Below are 12698 nucleotides of genomic sequence, written 5' to 3'. Positions count from 1 at the left end.
AATTACACATCCTCCGTGGACCGCCTCCTTCGAAGGCTACAGCCCCCTGGGTTGGGACACAGCTGGAGTCTCTTTAGGAAGCTAGTAAGGAAATATGTTCTCTTTAATCACAGTCTTGCATGTGGATATTTCAGTCAGTAAGAGGGAACTTGGTGTGGATATCCGATCAGTGTTGTTGGTAAAGCAATACATTCCTGATCTAAACAGTCCAACTGCTTGGAGAGTCGTACCTGCAGCGCCTACATGTACCAGGATGCATTGCACGCAAGCAGCCACAGCCTTAGCCTCCCTACGCTGCATTTCTACATCTGCTGGAATATGAAGAGCTGACTATTCAAGTCAATCAAACCACTGTTAAATGTTTTCTTTAACAGTGTCAAAAACACCAACAGATTTTGCTGCTGCAGCCTGAAACTCAGATAACTTCAGAAACAACTACAGGCATTTATTCACAATGTATACCAAACTGTGACAGATCAAGAGAAGAGCTCTTGTGTTACCCTCTCTAACCCCGTCCTCACCTGCAGGGAACCCGTCCCAGATCTCCAGCCAGTCGTATCGGCAGAGGGCGCCCGGCGGCGGCGTGGTGTCGGGCTCCATGTCGAAGCTGTCGAACTCCACCACGATCTCGGACATCTTTGGGGCGAAGATCATGAAGGTGCAGTCCAGGTTGTTGGGGTACTTCTCGGGGAAGCCGGGGGTCTTGATGACGCCTCTGGGAGCTGTAAAGTTCCTGGAACATTCTGGACCTGCGAGGAGAGAAGAAGATACTGATGAGTTCTTAAAGTGTCAGGACGTGTTTGGACAGAGTGAGGGATTCTCGCTCAGACTGAGCTGTGAACTCTCAGGGGTCAGAGGTCACAACACGTTATTTTCACTTTGAGTATCACAGTGTTTTTTGCACACTGTGCTTGGTACAAAATGGGCTGGTAATTTCAAACAGAAATAATGGTGTTTCCTGCAAACAAGAAGTTGAAACGGCCAGAACAATATCCTTGAAATGTTGCCTGTTTGGTTTGACATTTTTGTCTGTCCTGCAGCAAAAAGACATTTTAGAAACTGAAATTCCTTCAGTTGTTGACCATCCTGGATGCCAAACACTTTGGCAGCTGTGACTTCTTTGGACTAAAGTTTTACTTTGACTGACTTGAGTCTTAAATCTAAATGTTCTCAGAAACAACGGGGATATTCAGGGCAAAATCACAAGACAGGAAATTCCTCTGTTTTTTCTTTAACCAACATCATCCCACCACTTTTGTCTGAGAAGAAGCACATGACCGCAGCATGGAAAGGAAAAACCACTTCACTGGATCCACATTTAACGACCAAATCGTCAAAAATCTTTAAGATTCAATCTGTTGTTGAGCTTATTGTCAAAACGCACGTCATCGCCTTCCAATCAGGCCGATTGGTCCCCTCCCCTGCCGGAGCCGTCTGCGTCTGTGTTGTGACTGGAGGGCGGGAACGCTTACTGACTGATCGTGGTCAACAAACAACAACAGCACACAGATGCACTCAGAGACGGACAAATACAACCCTATTAGCTCATTAGACACACACATGCTACCCTACATGACCACCCAACCACGACCTCATGATCTGAAGTCTAATATCAGTGATATATTGAATTTACTTTGCCTGTCTGTGAAGATGAAGGTGCTCTTTGGTGGGGAACAGGGAATAAAAAAACCCCTCATAATTAACTTTGACTTTCTTTCTTACACAAAAGAAAATCTCCCACAAACATCATCTGCTGTTTTTTTTGCACCCTCCGACGACGGTGTTTCATTTCTCACACTTTCATTCATGCATTTGCACGTAGCACCTTTCTGGTGATAAACCCGTCAGCTGTGTTGTGTTTACATATCTCCCTTCTTCATATTCATCTCACCATTGTGCTGTAGTAGTGTGATGCTGATGTGTCGGATCGTGAGCCAGGCAGTCTCTAAAATCCAGCGCTGAATGAGAAGAGACTTAAAATGTGGTATGTTGTCATGAAGGATTTGATGCAGTCCCAACAGCTCGGTCATGAGAAAAAAAACGTTTTAAAATATGGTGCTGTAGGTTCCCATCTGGTGTCATATCAGGACGCTTTACTCCAGCTTGTTGTTTTGCTATGGTGATGAATGAGGTGACGCAGTATGCGAAGGGGGAGAGTCCTCTTAGGGGGGCAGTTGGGGGTGATGCATGGGTCAAACAAACATGATTCTTTAATTCAGGAAACACGGGTTCAATTCCCACGTAAGAACAGTTAAATTAAAGTTTTTGAAGTTGTAATCTCAAAGATCTCAGTTTCGATAAACGGTAACTGCAGGAGCACACTTCCCAGATATCCAGACAGTGCTGCATGTGTGACGTCCACGGTTGGCTCCGGTTGTAACTCTTGATTTTCCTGGCTGACGGTCGCTTTCCTTTTCAGACTGTTTGCTTCATCTGAGCGTCGAGTTTGTTTCTTCTTCTTTGGATTTTCACTTCTTGTTGAAGTTGTATCTGTAGTCATCCATCTTTTCTTTGTTTGTTCAGCCATAGTAGATTACTGTTTACTCGCAACACTTGCAGAGAGCGGAAAAGCAGCCGCTTAGCTCCGCCTACCCTCTCTGGCAGACCAACCACTGCTGGCTGCTGGGAAACGTGTCACTAACTGGGCGCCGCTTGTGTTACCTCATTCGGCGATAGATAGTGACTTAACAGACATTTATTTACATGAAACTCAACATTACATATATGTTACTTATCGTACGTAGGTAAGTTACCATCTAACGTATGGAACATTTACTGTTAGTGAATTACTGTTGCATGTCCAAAACTCTTGATAATTAACCCTAAATTGAGCCAAAGTTGTTTATTTATTCTAGCTAGGTTGACCACAGAGCCGTGCAAGTGCAAACCTAGAGGGGAACCAAGATAGTCATATTTTGAAGTGCGGGGGAACCAACCGTGCTGATGTATTTGACAAGTTGGGATTAAGAACTAGTTTGATCGCCTTCACAGCTAATGTTACTTGTTTGCTGCCTTTGTCTCTCGGCTCTGGATTGTCCCTGTTTGTAATATTCTGTATGTGACATTAAGATATGCATATAGATTTATTCATTGTTATTTTTCAGAGCGACATTTGGTTTTATTTCCATGCATTAACCTGCAACCTCAGTGGACAGTTTGTAAAGCGTGTACGTGCCATCTGACCATGCACCTTTGGATAATAACATGGTTGAGGCCATGTTAGCATTTTGGGGCATTGCTAATGATGTTGCAGAGTTCAGCAGGAGGGCAGCTGAGGGGAGGACCATACGATAACGTAGGATAAAGAAATAAAGCCTCTGACAATCAACAAATAGTTCACTTAATCAGGAGCAACATGTCGCAGAAATGTCGCCTGATCAAAGTTCAAACAGAGCGGCGGGCGAACACTGCAGCTGTTATGTCACTGTCCCTTCTTGTACACAAGCTGTTTTCTCCACAGTCTCACACACACACACACACACACACACACACACACACACACACAAACACCGTCGATACTGCTAGAGAAAAATCTCCTCGTCCGCTCGCATCAGTCAAGCGGCGTCTGGCAGCTCACACCTCTACTGTCAAAAAGTGACATTAGCGAGTTTACAAGACAGTGACCGATCTCTGCAGGAGGAAGACGACACGAGGCGCGGACAAGGGTCAACCATCCCTCAGAGGCATTATTGGAGAGTGTGTGTGTGTGTGTGTGTGAGTGGGTGTGTCCGGGGAGGGGGCTCTTATGTTGCCAGGCCAGATGTGACCTGTATGTTATGTGAGCATGCCTCTAAACATGAATGCATACACACACACACACACACACACACACACACACACACACACACACACACACACACACTCCTTGCTGTTGACACAGGTGGTGTCATTAAAAGGGCGACATGATGAATGATGTGGAGGAGATGAGGCAGGCCTCGATCCTGCTCAGCTGGCACACTTGCCATCGTGTGTGTGTGTGTGTGTGTGTGTGTGTGTGTGTGTCAGATGTGCAGATGGGTTGGGTAAATCTGATCATTAGCATTTTTAGCTGCTTTATGTCCATCAAGGTCAGAAATGAAGTGATTTCAGCGCAAAAATATACTTGAGAGCTCAAACGACCTGGAAACGTGTTATAAAAAATTATAATTCACACATTTTTTTTCATTCTTTAATCTAAGAACTGAACCTCATGGGCCACTGTAGGTCAACTTCTACAGCTGTCACCAGCTGTTTCTTTTCTTAACGGTGTGGATAAGAGCAACAGATTTCCTCATAACCTGAACACAAGCAAGTTTAACTTCTACAAAGTTTGACCATTTTCAACCTCAGCCCTATCACGCTGTTACGGGGAGCTAATGCCATTATGGTGCCTTTGGAGGACGCTATCCGCTTCGCCAATGGGTCCTGGAAAACCTCCAATAGACTACGTTAACACGTCATCTGGCGGAGGCCAGGAAGCTCACTGAACTACACTTCCTCAATCTAGGACGCCGCCTCCGATGTCATGTCTCGTTCAAAATCGTCAGGTTTGAAATGTAGACTGCAGACCTGATTTTTTTAGACGATCCACATTCTCATTGTATTTCGGATTCTGTACCGCAAGCGAAAAACGGTCATATTTCATTTTAGCATCTCTCGCTGGGTCGTTTCTTAAGAGAGAGGGGCACAATGCATGCTGGGTGTTGTAGGAAGGTAGAATGGGTGAAACCACGAGCTGTTTGTACAACTTTCTCCACAGCTATGTCGCCCATTTCAAATATTATTGCTTCCATCGATTACAGAGAACACCAGCTTTGACTGACAGAGGCTTAAGTAGCTGATGTCCTGCAAAGCGCTGCATCAAAAGAAGATAAAACTGGAAAGCATTTACTTGCATGCCTTCAAACAGGAACGACTTTGATCATAAAAGTTAGAATCGTGAAAAAAGAAGGAAAAAACGTCAAAAAAGGTTTAAAAAATATCTTTTACGTCTACAAAAAACTATCTTAACTTATTCTGCAAAGAAAACTTGTAAAATTAACGTGTAAATATGTTTCCTCCTCTCATCTGAGATGTCTCAAAGAGACTAAATTGCTCCTAAAAAGATAAGCCAGGCTGATAAGGTAAATTGTGTGTTCAAGTACATCTGTTGTTCTCTTAAAATCACTGACAGCTGTCTGCACTTTCCTCAGAACACATGGTACATTGCTCTCATCTCTCATTGGTTCGTTCTATCCGTCTATCCATCTCTCTCTCTTTCATCTTTGTATCAACGAGCCTTCAATCGAGCTGCCCGCTCAGACATGTGTTCCTGGTTTGTAAACCTGCAATAAAAGCCGAGAGTTTGGGCAAATATAGTTCCAGGACGCTGCAGAGGACTCGCTCGGCTGTCGGTTATAACTGATATGTGGTCTGCGGTCAGCAGAGGGTGGAGTTACGGGTATATTTTTATGGTTATGAGAGGCGGATGTGCCGGAGCTTTACAGCCCACCAATCATTAGACAGAGATTTACCCGCCGCTGCCGAGCACTATCTTTAAGGCCCAACAGAGCTTGTCATTGGGACGAGGGTTTCTGCTTTCTGGGGTTTTCACATCGTAATGACAGACGAGGAGGAGAGAGACGGACAGAAAGGAGGAGAGGTAAAGAAAGAGGAGACAAACTAATACAGAAAGATACAGAAAGACAGTGTATAAATGTTTGAAGAAACCCTGATTACTTTGTCATTTTATTTTACGTTAAAGAGGGGGTATTAAGCTGTTTCACATTTTAAGACATATATATAATGTTACAATGTTGGATGTTCAGACTAAAGGTGGGTGAAGTTTCAGATCAGTAGGTAAGTATGTCGGAGTAATCCCCAGGTTTCTCAGCTCAGTCTGCCTTGAACGGCAGGTTTCACACTGTTTTTTTCTACACGCTGCGATTTGTGACGTCACAAAGTGCAGCCTCAGCAGGCTTCAGAGAGCGGGCCAATCAGAAGAAAGTGGGCTTGTAGGGGCGGGGTTTCTTAAAGGGAAAGAGCCGACTGGCTGTATGAGGGCCTGCACAGAGCGCCAGTGTGAGTTTTTTTTAACTGTAAATTATGCTAAGCTCCACAGGGTGAAATAGGAAGCTTGAAATTAACACAATATCCCCCTTTCATAAAACATGCTAGTTTTGCATCAGGACAACCATGTTTAACGCGGATATATGACAAATTTGGGGAGTCACAGGAATCTACTTAGTTATATCTTTTTACTGTTTGTTTAAATGTGCAAACTTACAATAAACACATACAAAAAAAGGTCTGAGTTAGAAATAATGTCCAGATATCACAGAGAGAGATAAATAGTACCACAGAGACATAGAGGGGGGGGTCTCTGCAGAGCGAGCAGTCGGTCTGTAAGCAGAGCAGCAGCTGCATTTAGCAACAGCTTCAATCTGCCGCTCTGACTGTAATGGATTTTAAATGTGGAGAGGAGGACGGCAGCAACGTGGCAGGGGGATTACCTGAGTGAGTACAAGTGCTGTTTTTAACTTGTTAGAGGGTAGAGGACCCATATTGAGGCCAACACACACACACACACGCACACACACGCTGGCCTAGTTTCGACGCCCCTCTTCTACGCCAGAGCATCCATCTCATCTGCAGGTCACCCCTGTTGCCACCAAGGACAAACAGCCCATTAGCTAAATGAGCCTGGGGTCCCGTGCACCTGTCAGCGTGTGTGTGTATTTGTGTGTGTGTGGGTGTGTGTGGAGCAAATGCAGTCACATATAAACACTGAAATGCAAAGACAGACAGTTGCAGACACAGCAACACAAGACGAACAGAAACATGAAAAAGACACAATGGTCTTTCATCCACACACTCAGGGAAAAATCCCAGCCAAGTGTTCGTCCAGCGGCTGGAGTAGCCGGGAGAGAGGAGCCCGTCTCGCTCAACAGGAGAACGGTCGCTCTGTTTCTCTGACAAACACGAGGAGGGACAGCGTGCAGGGACACGTGTACGCCTCGTTCACACCCTGCAGGTTCACACCAGCAGACCTGACAGCATAAACAAATCAAACACGCTCGTTTCATTCATCCACTAACTGAGTCAGAGCGGGGATCAACTGTATTTCCTAAATGAAAAAGCTCTGCTCTCACACGGTCTCACTGAAAGGTCAGCGGTGAAGCCGTTGTGCAGCTTATTGTCACATGATCCTCAGCTGATGGAGTTTGCCCACAAAAAGGTCCAAAATATTTGTTCTTCTTCTTCTTAACAAAGCAATCATAAACAGTCGATCCTGTGGCTTCTGCTTAAAGGTCAACTCACTCCAACTGATGCTTTATTTTTAAACATGTTCAGCCTCCCTTCAAATTGTTGTGGGAATAACAGGCCGATACGTTTGTTCCAGTCCCTCCAGGATTGCGTGGACATTTTCTGTGATTGCCTGATTTAGCAGCAGTTTTTTTTTGGTGTAACACAACTGATAAAGCCATCTGAAGACTGAGCAAGCTGTTTGTATTCTGACATCACTTCCTGCCCCTTCAGTGACAGGACCCTGAATAAAATGTGTAAATATTGAACGACACTAAAGTCAGTCGCCATGAAACGCTCATTTCCCTCCGCGAGGGGGAGGAAGATTTTTGACACTACTTATCCATCATGTCTATTATTGTTGTTTATTTGTTTATGCTCTGATTGTGTTGACCTGAGACAGCATGAGAATGCAATCATCGTTCTGCTCTGTTGTATCTCTCAGGACTGCTGCAATGTAATGCGATCTGTATCCACATCGCTGTGTCATGTTTGTAAATGCCAATAAAGAATTGATCAAAAAAAACTCTCTACTCTTCCCTTCAGCTTCTGCAGCAGCATAAAACAACTGATAAGAGACAGGGGGGTTACTATCTGACTACACAATGACTCTTTGGAATCAGCGCTGACACAAACACCTGTAACAAGTTATTCATAACGTAAAAGACGCCCTCAGACGTTTAAACAACAATGCAGAGCTCAGGGGATCTGTAGATCAAAGACGTGACTTTGGTAAATAACTTCACGCTTGAGGGGAAAAGTATGATTGGTCAAATTTGGGGAAAAGTTGCTGCAACTGGCAAAAATTGTGAGGTAGAATCAGGATGAATTGGCGCAACTTTGCAACTTCCTGGAGGGACTGAAAAATATCTGTTTGTTACAACTTTTACATAATTTGACCCCAACCACAGTATTTTTTGAAACCTTACCAAATAGTTTTATTATTTATTTACTATTTAAATGCTTTCCCATGAGATCACGTTGGGTTGTTGGATATATATTTGACTGTTACTGGAAAAACTGACAACTGACATTCTGTTTATGTCTTTAAATTGATGATTTATTCTTGTTCTAATAGCTGCCAAAAACCTGACCACCATAGCAGGTGTCTACTTCATAAAATGGGTTAAAGTTGGACTTTGTACGAGAGGAAATGTTACCATAAATGTTCCCTAAGTCCCAATTCGATCATTACACCACATCATGTTATAAAATCCCACCAGGAAAAGCACCGGCGTTCCTCCTGAGCCGACCTACTTTGAAAGATTTATTACCCCGACTTTAATAACATCCTGTCATTCGTCAGTCACCGAGCCACTCTGCACCCTGAAATTACAGTCGATAAAGTTAGATTTGAAAGGTGTATCAGAAGTAGGGCCGTACTTTGTAGTTTGGAGAGAACAGACGTCAGCGCAGAGCCTGGAGGAGCTCTCACCCCGCTCGTATTACTCCTCATTTAAGAGCAAAAAAAAAAAAAGCCCTCCACTTTCCATTTTTCACGTTACAACACAGCACTTATCATCATCAGCCCACCTGGGGATTGCTATTCTTGGATCCTGTGATTCTGTGAATGGTTATTGCTCTCTGGGGTGCAAACAACAAAAAAAAAAAAGGAAAGAAAAGAGGAGGGATGTCACGTAAACGCATGTCCCCTTTTTCATCTGATTTATCTCCGGTCTCCATTGGTGGAAACTGACGCGGCCACAGGAGACTCGCTGTTTGGCGGCGTCTCAAGTGGACCCAAGAGAGAAGAGCAAATACAAATGTAGGACACGGGAGCGAGGTTCCTTCCTCGACAGGCCGTGTTTGCGTGGGTCTATCCTGCTAGCATCCTGCCCCAGCTGGGACTGACTGCTCCTCCAATGGAATTCTGGGTGTTTGAGTTTATTTAACTTGCAGCTTTGAGGTCAGTGTACCAGAGGTTTGGAAAGCTTTGAACTTCTGTGAAAGGTTATTTTGGGTTTATCTAACATGACAGAAAACAGATGCTGTTGCTGTGTGAGAAAATCCTGGTGCATCAATATATTTCTACGATGTTTGGATCTTATTGTCTGCGTTTTGTCCTTCATATTTATCGGTTTATCTGAAGAAAAATGTTTAGATCTGGAAACACAACCCAGCAGAGTCCAGCAGTGGAAGAGTTAAGCATTCAGATGAATTTGGAGGTTAAGCTGATACACATGTAAAAGGGACGCACCTGTCTTGAAGACCTCGTAGCGAACAGAGAATCCCGCCCCGTGTGTCTCGTAGTCGGAGACGAACTTGATGAGGAGCTGGCTGCCGCTGGAGATGATCGGAGACGGAGCGATCTTCCCGCAAAACTTCCCCAGCATGGGCGCGAAGTCGTCCCCGCCGTTGTAAACCTCCACGTAGTCGTACCTGCAGGAGGAGGGAGGAGAGAAAAGGTTTTAAAACGATGCAGAAAACAGATGGTGTGATCCTTGGGTGAATATGAGCTCATGATTGATTTTTATGTTTATCTGTCCCTGCGGATTATCAGGCCCCGTGTTTGTGTCTTCCACAGTGTTTTATGCGTCTTTGCTTGAACGCACACAGCTGCCGAACACATGTATGAATAATCGCTGCGTCAGAGCTTCAGTTATTGGTGAAGAACTCTTCTAGGCTGTGAGAGTTTGTGATTAGTGAGGATGCACTTTGAAGAGACTTATTCGACATGAGAAAGTCAGGAAGTCAGAGGTGTAAACTGACTTCATGCAGTTTCTAGTGAAGTTCTAAGAAGTTGCATTATGGGAAGTGTAGGATTTAAACTTTGAGTATTAAAAGTAATAATAGTAATGACTTTATTGTAAAGTAGGTAGATAGTATCGTACTTTATACAACAATTAGTTCCGACCAAGTCTGATTGGATAAGAGGCCTTCCATGAGTGCTGATAAAGAGGACAACATCACTGGGACTTTTCACTCTCTGTGTATCACTCCGCCTCAGCCAGGTGTTCTGAATACTGTTACAGCAGACCGTGTGTGTCTATAGGCTGGTACCTCTGAATCACACAGCAGACTCTTATTTAATTGGCTGATGATAAATTAAAACAGATAAATGTACATGATAAAAAGGAGGATGTTTGGGTTGCCTGGCAACAACAGACCAGTTTCAGTGAAGTTGGTGGAACTAAAAAATAATCAGTTGTTGATTGTTACTTTTAACTACTATCTGCCGCTTCTATAAACTGTTGCATAAAAGCAGCATCACACTCGAGGTCGTGGTGTTGTACTGAATATCATGTCACAGCCGTGACGATGTTCAGAACAACATCTCTCCCACTTGTGTGACGTCGCTGCTCCTTTCGTTGGAAGTCCCTCCAACGTTATCTCGCTGGAGAACTTTTTCTGGGTGTTTTTCTTTCTGTGACAGCCGGACAAAATGCTGTAAAACGTTAATTTAAACAGAAGTGATTATTGATCTGAACAACCTGCTGTGTGTACTGTGTTACACAACCACACACGAAGCTACGGAGGCCCTAAGCAGACATGCATTCATACATTTGATCTGTTTCCCCCCGTTTCTCGAGTTCTTGACTGATTTATCTCGTGATCTCGAGGTAAAAGCTGGATTTCTCGTGATAACGGGATAATTCTCCGGCGCTCTAGAAAACAAATCAACAGGCTGGTCACTGTGATGTTACAGACCAGGACATTGCACACACTAATGAGGTCAGTTAAGCCTGTTTGTTTTGTGCTTTTGCAGCTCTGTGGAGTTACGATCATCTGACGTTGCTGTGGTGCGGCGTTGTTATCTCGAGATAGATCGCAAGAAAACAACTGTATGGATGCATGTCCGCTTAGGGCTTCCGTACGTAGCTGCTGAATGGGTGAAAGAGGTGAGCAAGAGAAAACATTCATCGTTTGACACCAACGCGGAAAGCAAAAGGCAGCACAACGTTTCAGCTGAAATGTTCCCCATAAGGAGACGGATCTTTAAATAACTCCTCTCCACTGTACCCTCTATTCACTCTGTTACAAACTTGTAGTGAAGCTAAACAGACACACCCACTCTGTGAAACCACAACAATGAATGTCATTTTCTCAAACATGTTTTGCTGACGCTGAATGCTTCCTGATTTTGTACTGAATTGAGGCGTTTCCCCAAAACGCCGCTGTTGAAAGCTGATCTGCTTTGTTTGGCGTGTTTTGTCTTCTTGTCTTGAGCTGCTGTGGGACACTATAAATCCTGACAGCTGTCTATAAAGAACGACGGAAGATTTTCACTCTGCAGCACAAATCTCAGACACAGCAGCTGTACAGTGAATTATTCAATGTTTGTTGGAGGAGGGGAACATCTGCCTTCCTTTGCATAGTAAGAAGATCAATATTTATCGTTATATTATCTCAGCATGCCTAAGTATGTCACAGATAGTTTGGAAGGCACGTTTAATCTCAAAGAGATGTAGCTCAGAGTGTAAGGAACATTTGTGAGTCTCCAGATTGTGTGCATGTTCAGAGAAAATCATATCTTCTCCCACAAAGAAGATATGTGACCGCACATTCTGCTCCACATATCCACCGAGCTGCATCTGAAGTGAAAAATAACCTTGTGTGCATGTTTTTCTTACCGCAGTGATAAGAAAACAACAGCTTTGTCTCTTGTATATGTGGGCAATGAAAACGTGCAGCGTGAGCGGAGTCTGGGAACCTCTGAGAGCGGATACGAGGGAGAAAAGAGAAAGAAAGGCAGCGATAGAAATATGAACAGCAGGCAGGATGAAGCACAGGGAGGCTGTGAGGATCCCACTGAGCGCGCTCAGAGACTTCATCAGTCTCTGCTGTCTGTGCGGACCTCCCACCACCGCTGCTGCACCTCATCCTTTACCAGCCAGCTGACACCCTCTCTGTCCACCCTCTGCCCGCTGCACAACATCTCAAGTCTGGACTCTGAGACAGCATCTGCAGGCAAACTCGGTGTGTTTGTGCGGTGTGTGTGCTCCTCTATGTTCTGCAAAGCATTCAAATAAGTCTAAGTGTGTTTGTGTCTACATGAGCATGTTTGTATGTGTGTGTGGGACTAAACACCTCCCCTCCTCCTCTTCCTCTCTGTGCTGCACTGTAGCTGATTGAATCACCGAGCCTGCAGAGGATTCACATCTCACATGTGCATTTAAAAGCATGCTGGGATACGTCAAGTCCTGAATGCAGTCTTGGCAAACAAAAAGGACACTGAAGTCTGGCGCAGTGTCGTGTTTTCCATCACTTTTGGCTTGCGACCCTTCATAGCTCAGCAATGGCTGTGTACAGTTCAAGCACAGAGTGATGGCCCCTTTTTCAGATTGTTTAATTTTAATACTTTGTTGGGCCTGGAAAGAAAAACACTCAACAAAAAATAAAGCAAACATCTGATAAGATTTAATGCCCTTTTTTGGTCTGAGAAACAGCAGCAGAGCTTTAGAGCCTCAGGAGCTCATGTTGTTCGCTGTCTTTTT

At 44.3% G+C, this 12698-nt stretch overlaps 1 protein-coding gene across 2 annotated transcripts in view; it reads right to left on the bottom strand.

Moving 5' to 3' along the window:
• Positions 1–12698, bottom strand: part of LOC138611307 (neuropilin-1a-like) — a 98340-nt gene that overhangs the window by 58392 nt on the left and 27250 nt on the right. For both annotated transcript variants that reach the window (XM_069684332.1, XM_069684333.1), the window contains exons 3-4: positions 9461–9642; positions 522–749 (exon numbers count right to left, since the gene is read on the bottom strand). In XM_069684332.1, coding sequence (XP_069540433.1) covers positions 522–749; positions 9461–9642 — 410 coding nt within the window. The remainder of the gene's footprint in view (positions 1–521; positions 750–9460; positions 9643–12698) is intronic.

Source organism: Semicossyphus pulcher, unplaced genomic scaffold (assembly GCF_022749685.1).
Source record: "Semicossyphus pulcher isolate SPU_LCO1_2020_fin unplaced genomic scaffold, fSemPul1.0.p SCAF_7, whole genome shotgun sequence".
Lineage (NCBI taxonomy): Eukaryota > Metazoa > Chordata > Actinopteri > Labriformes > Labridae > Semicossyphus > Semicossyphus pulcher.
The sequence above is the reverse complement of the archived record's forward strand: the minus strand, read 5'-3'. Positions and strand labels throughout refer to the sequence as shown.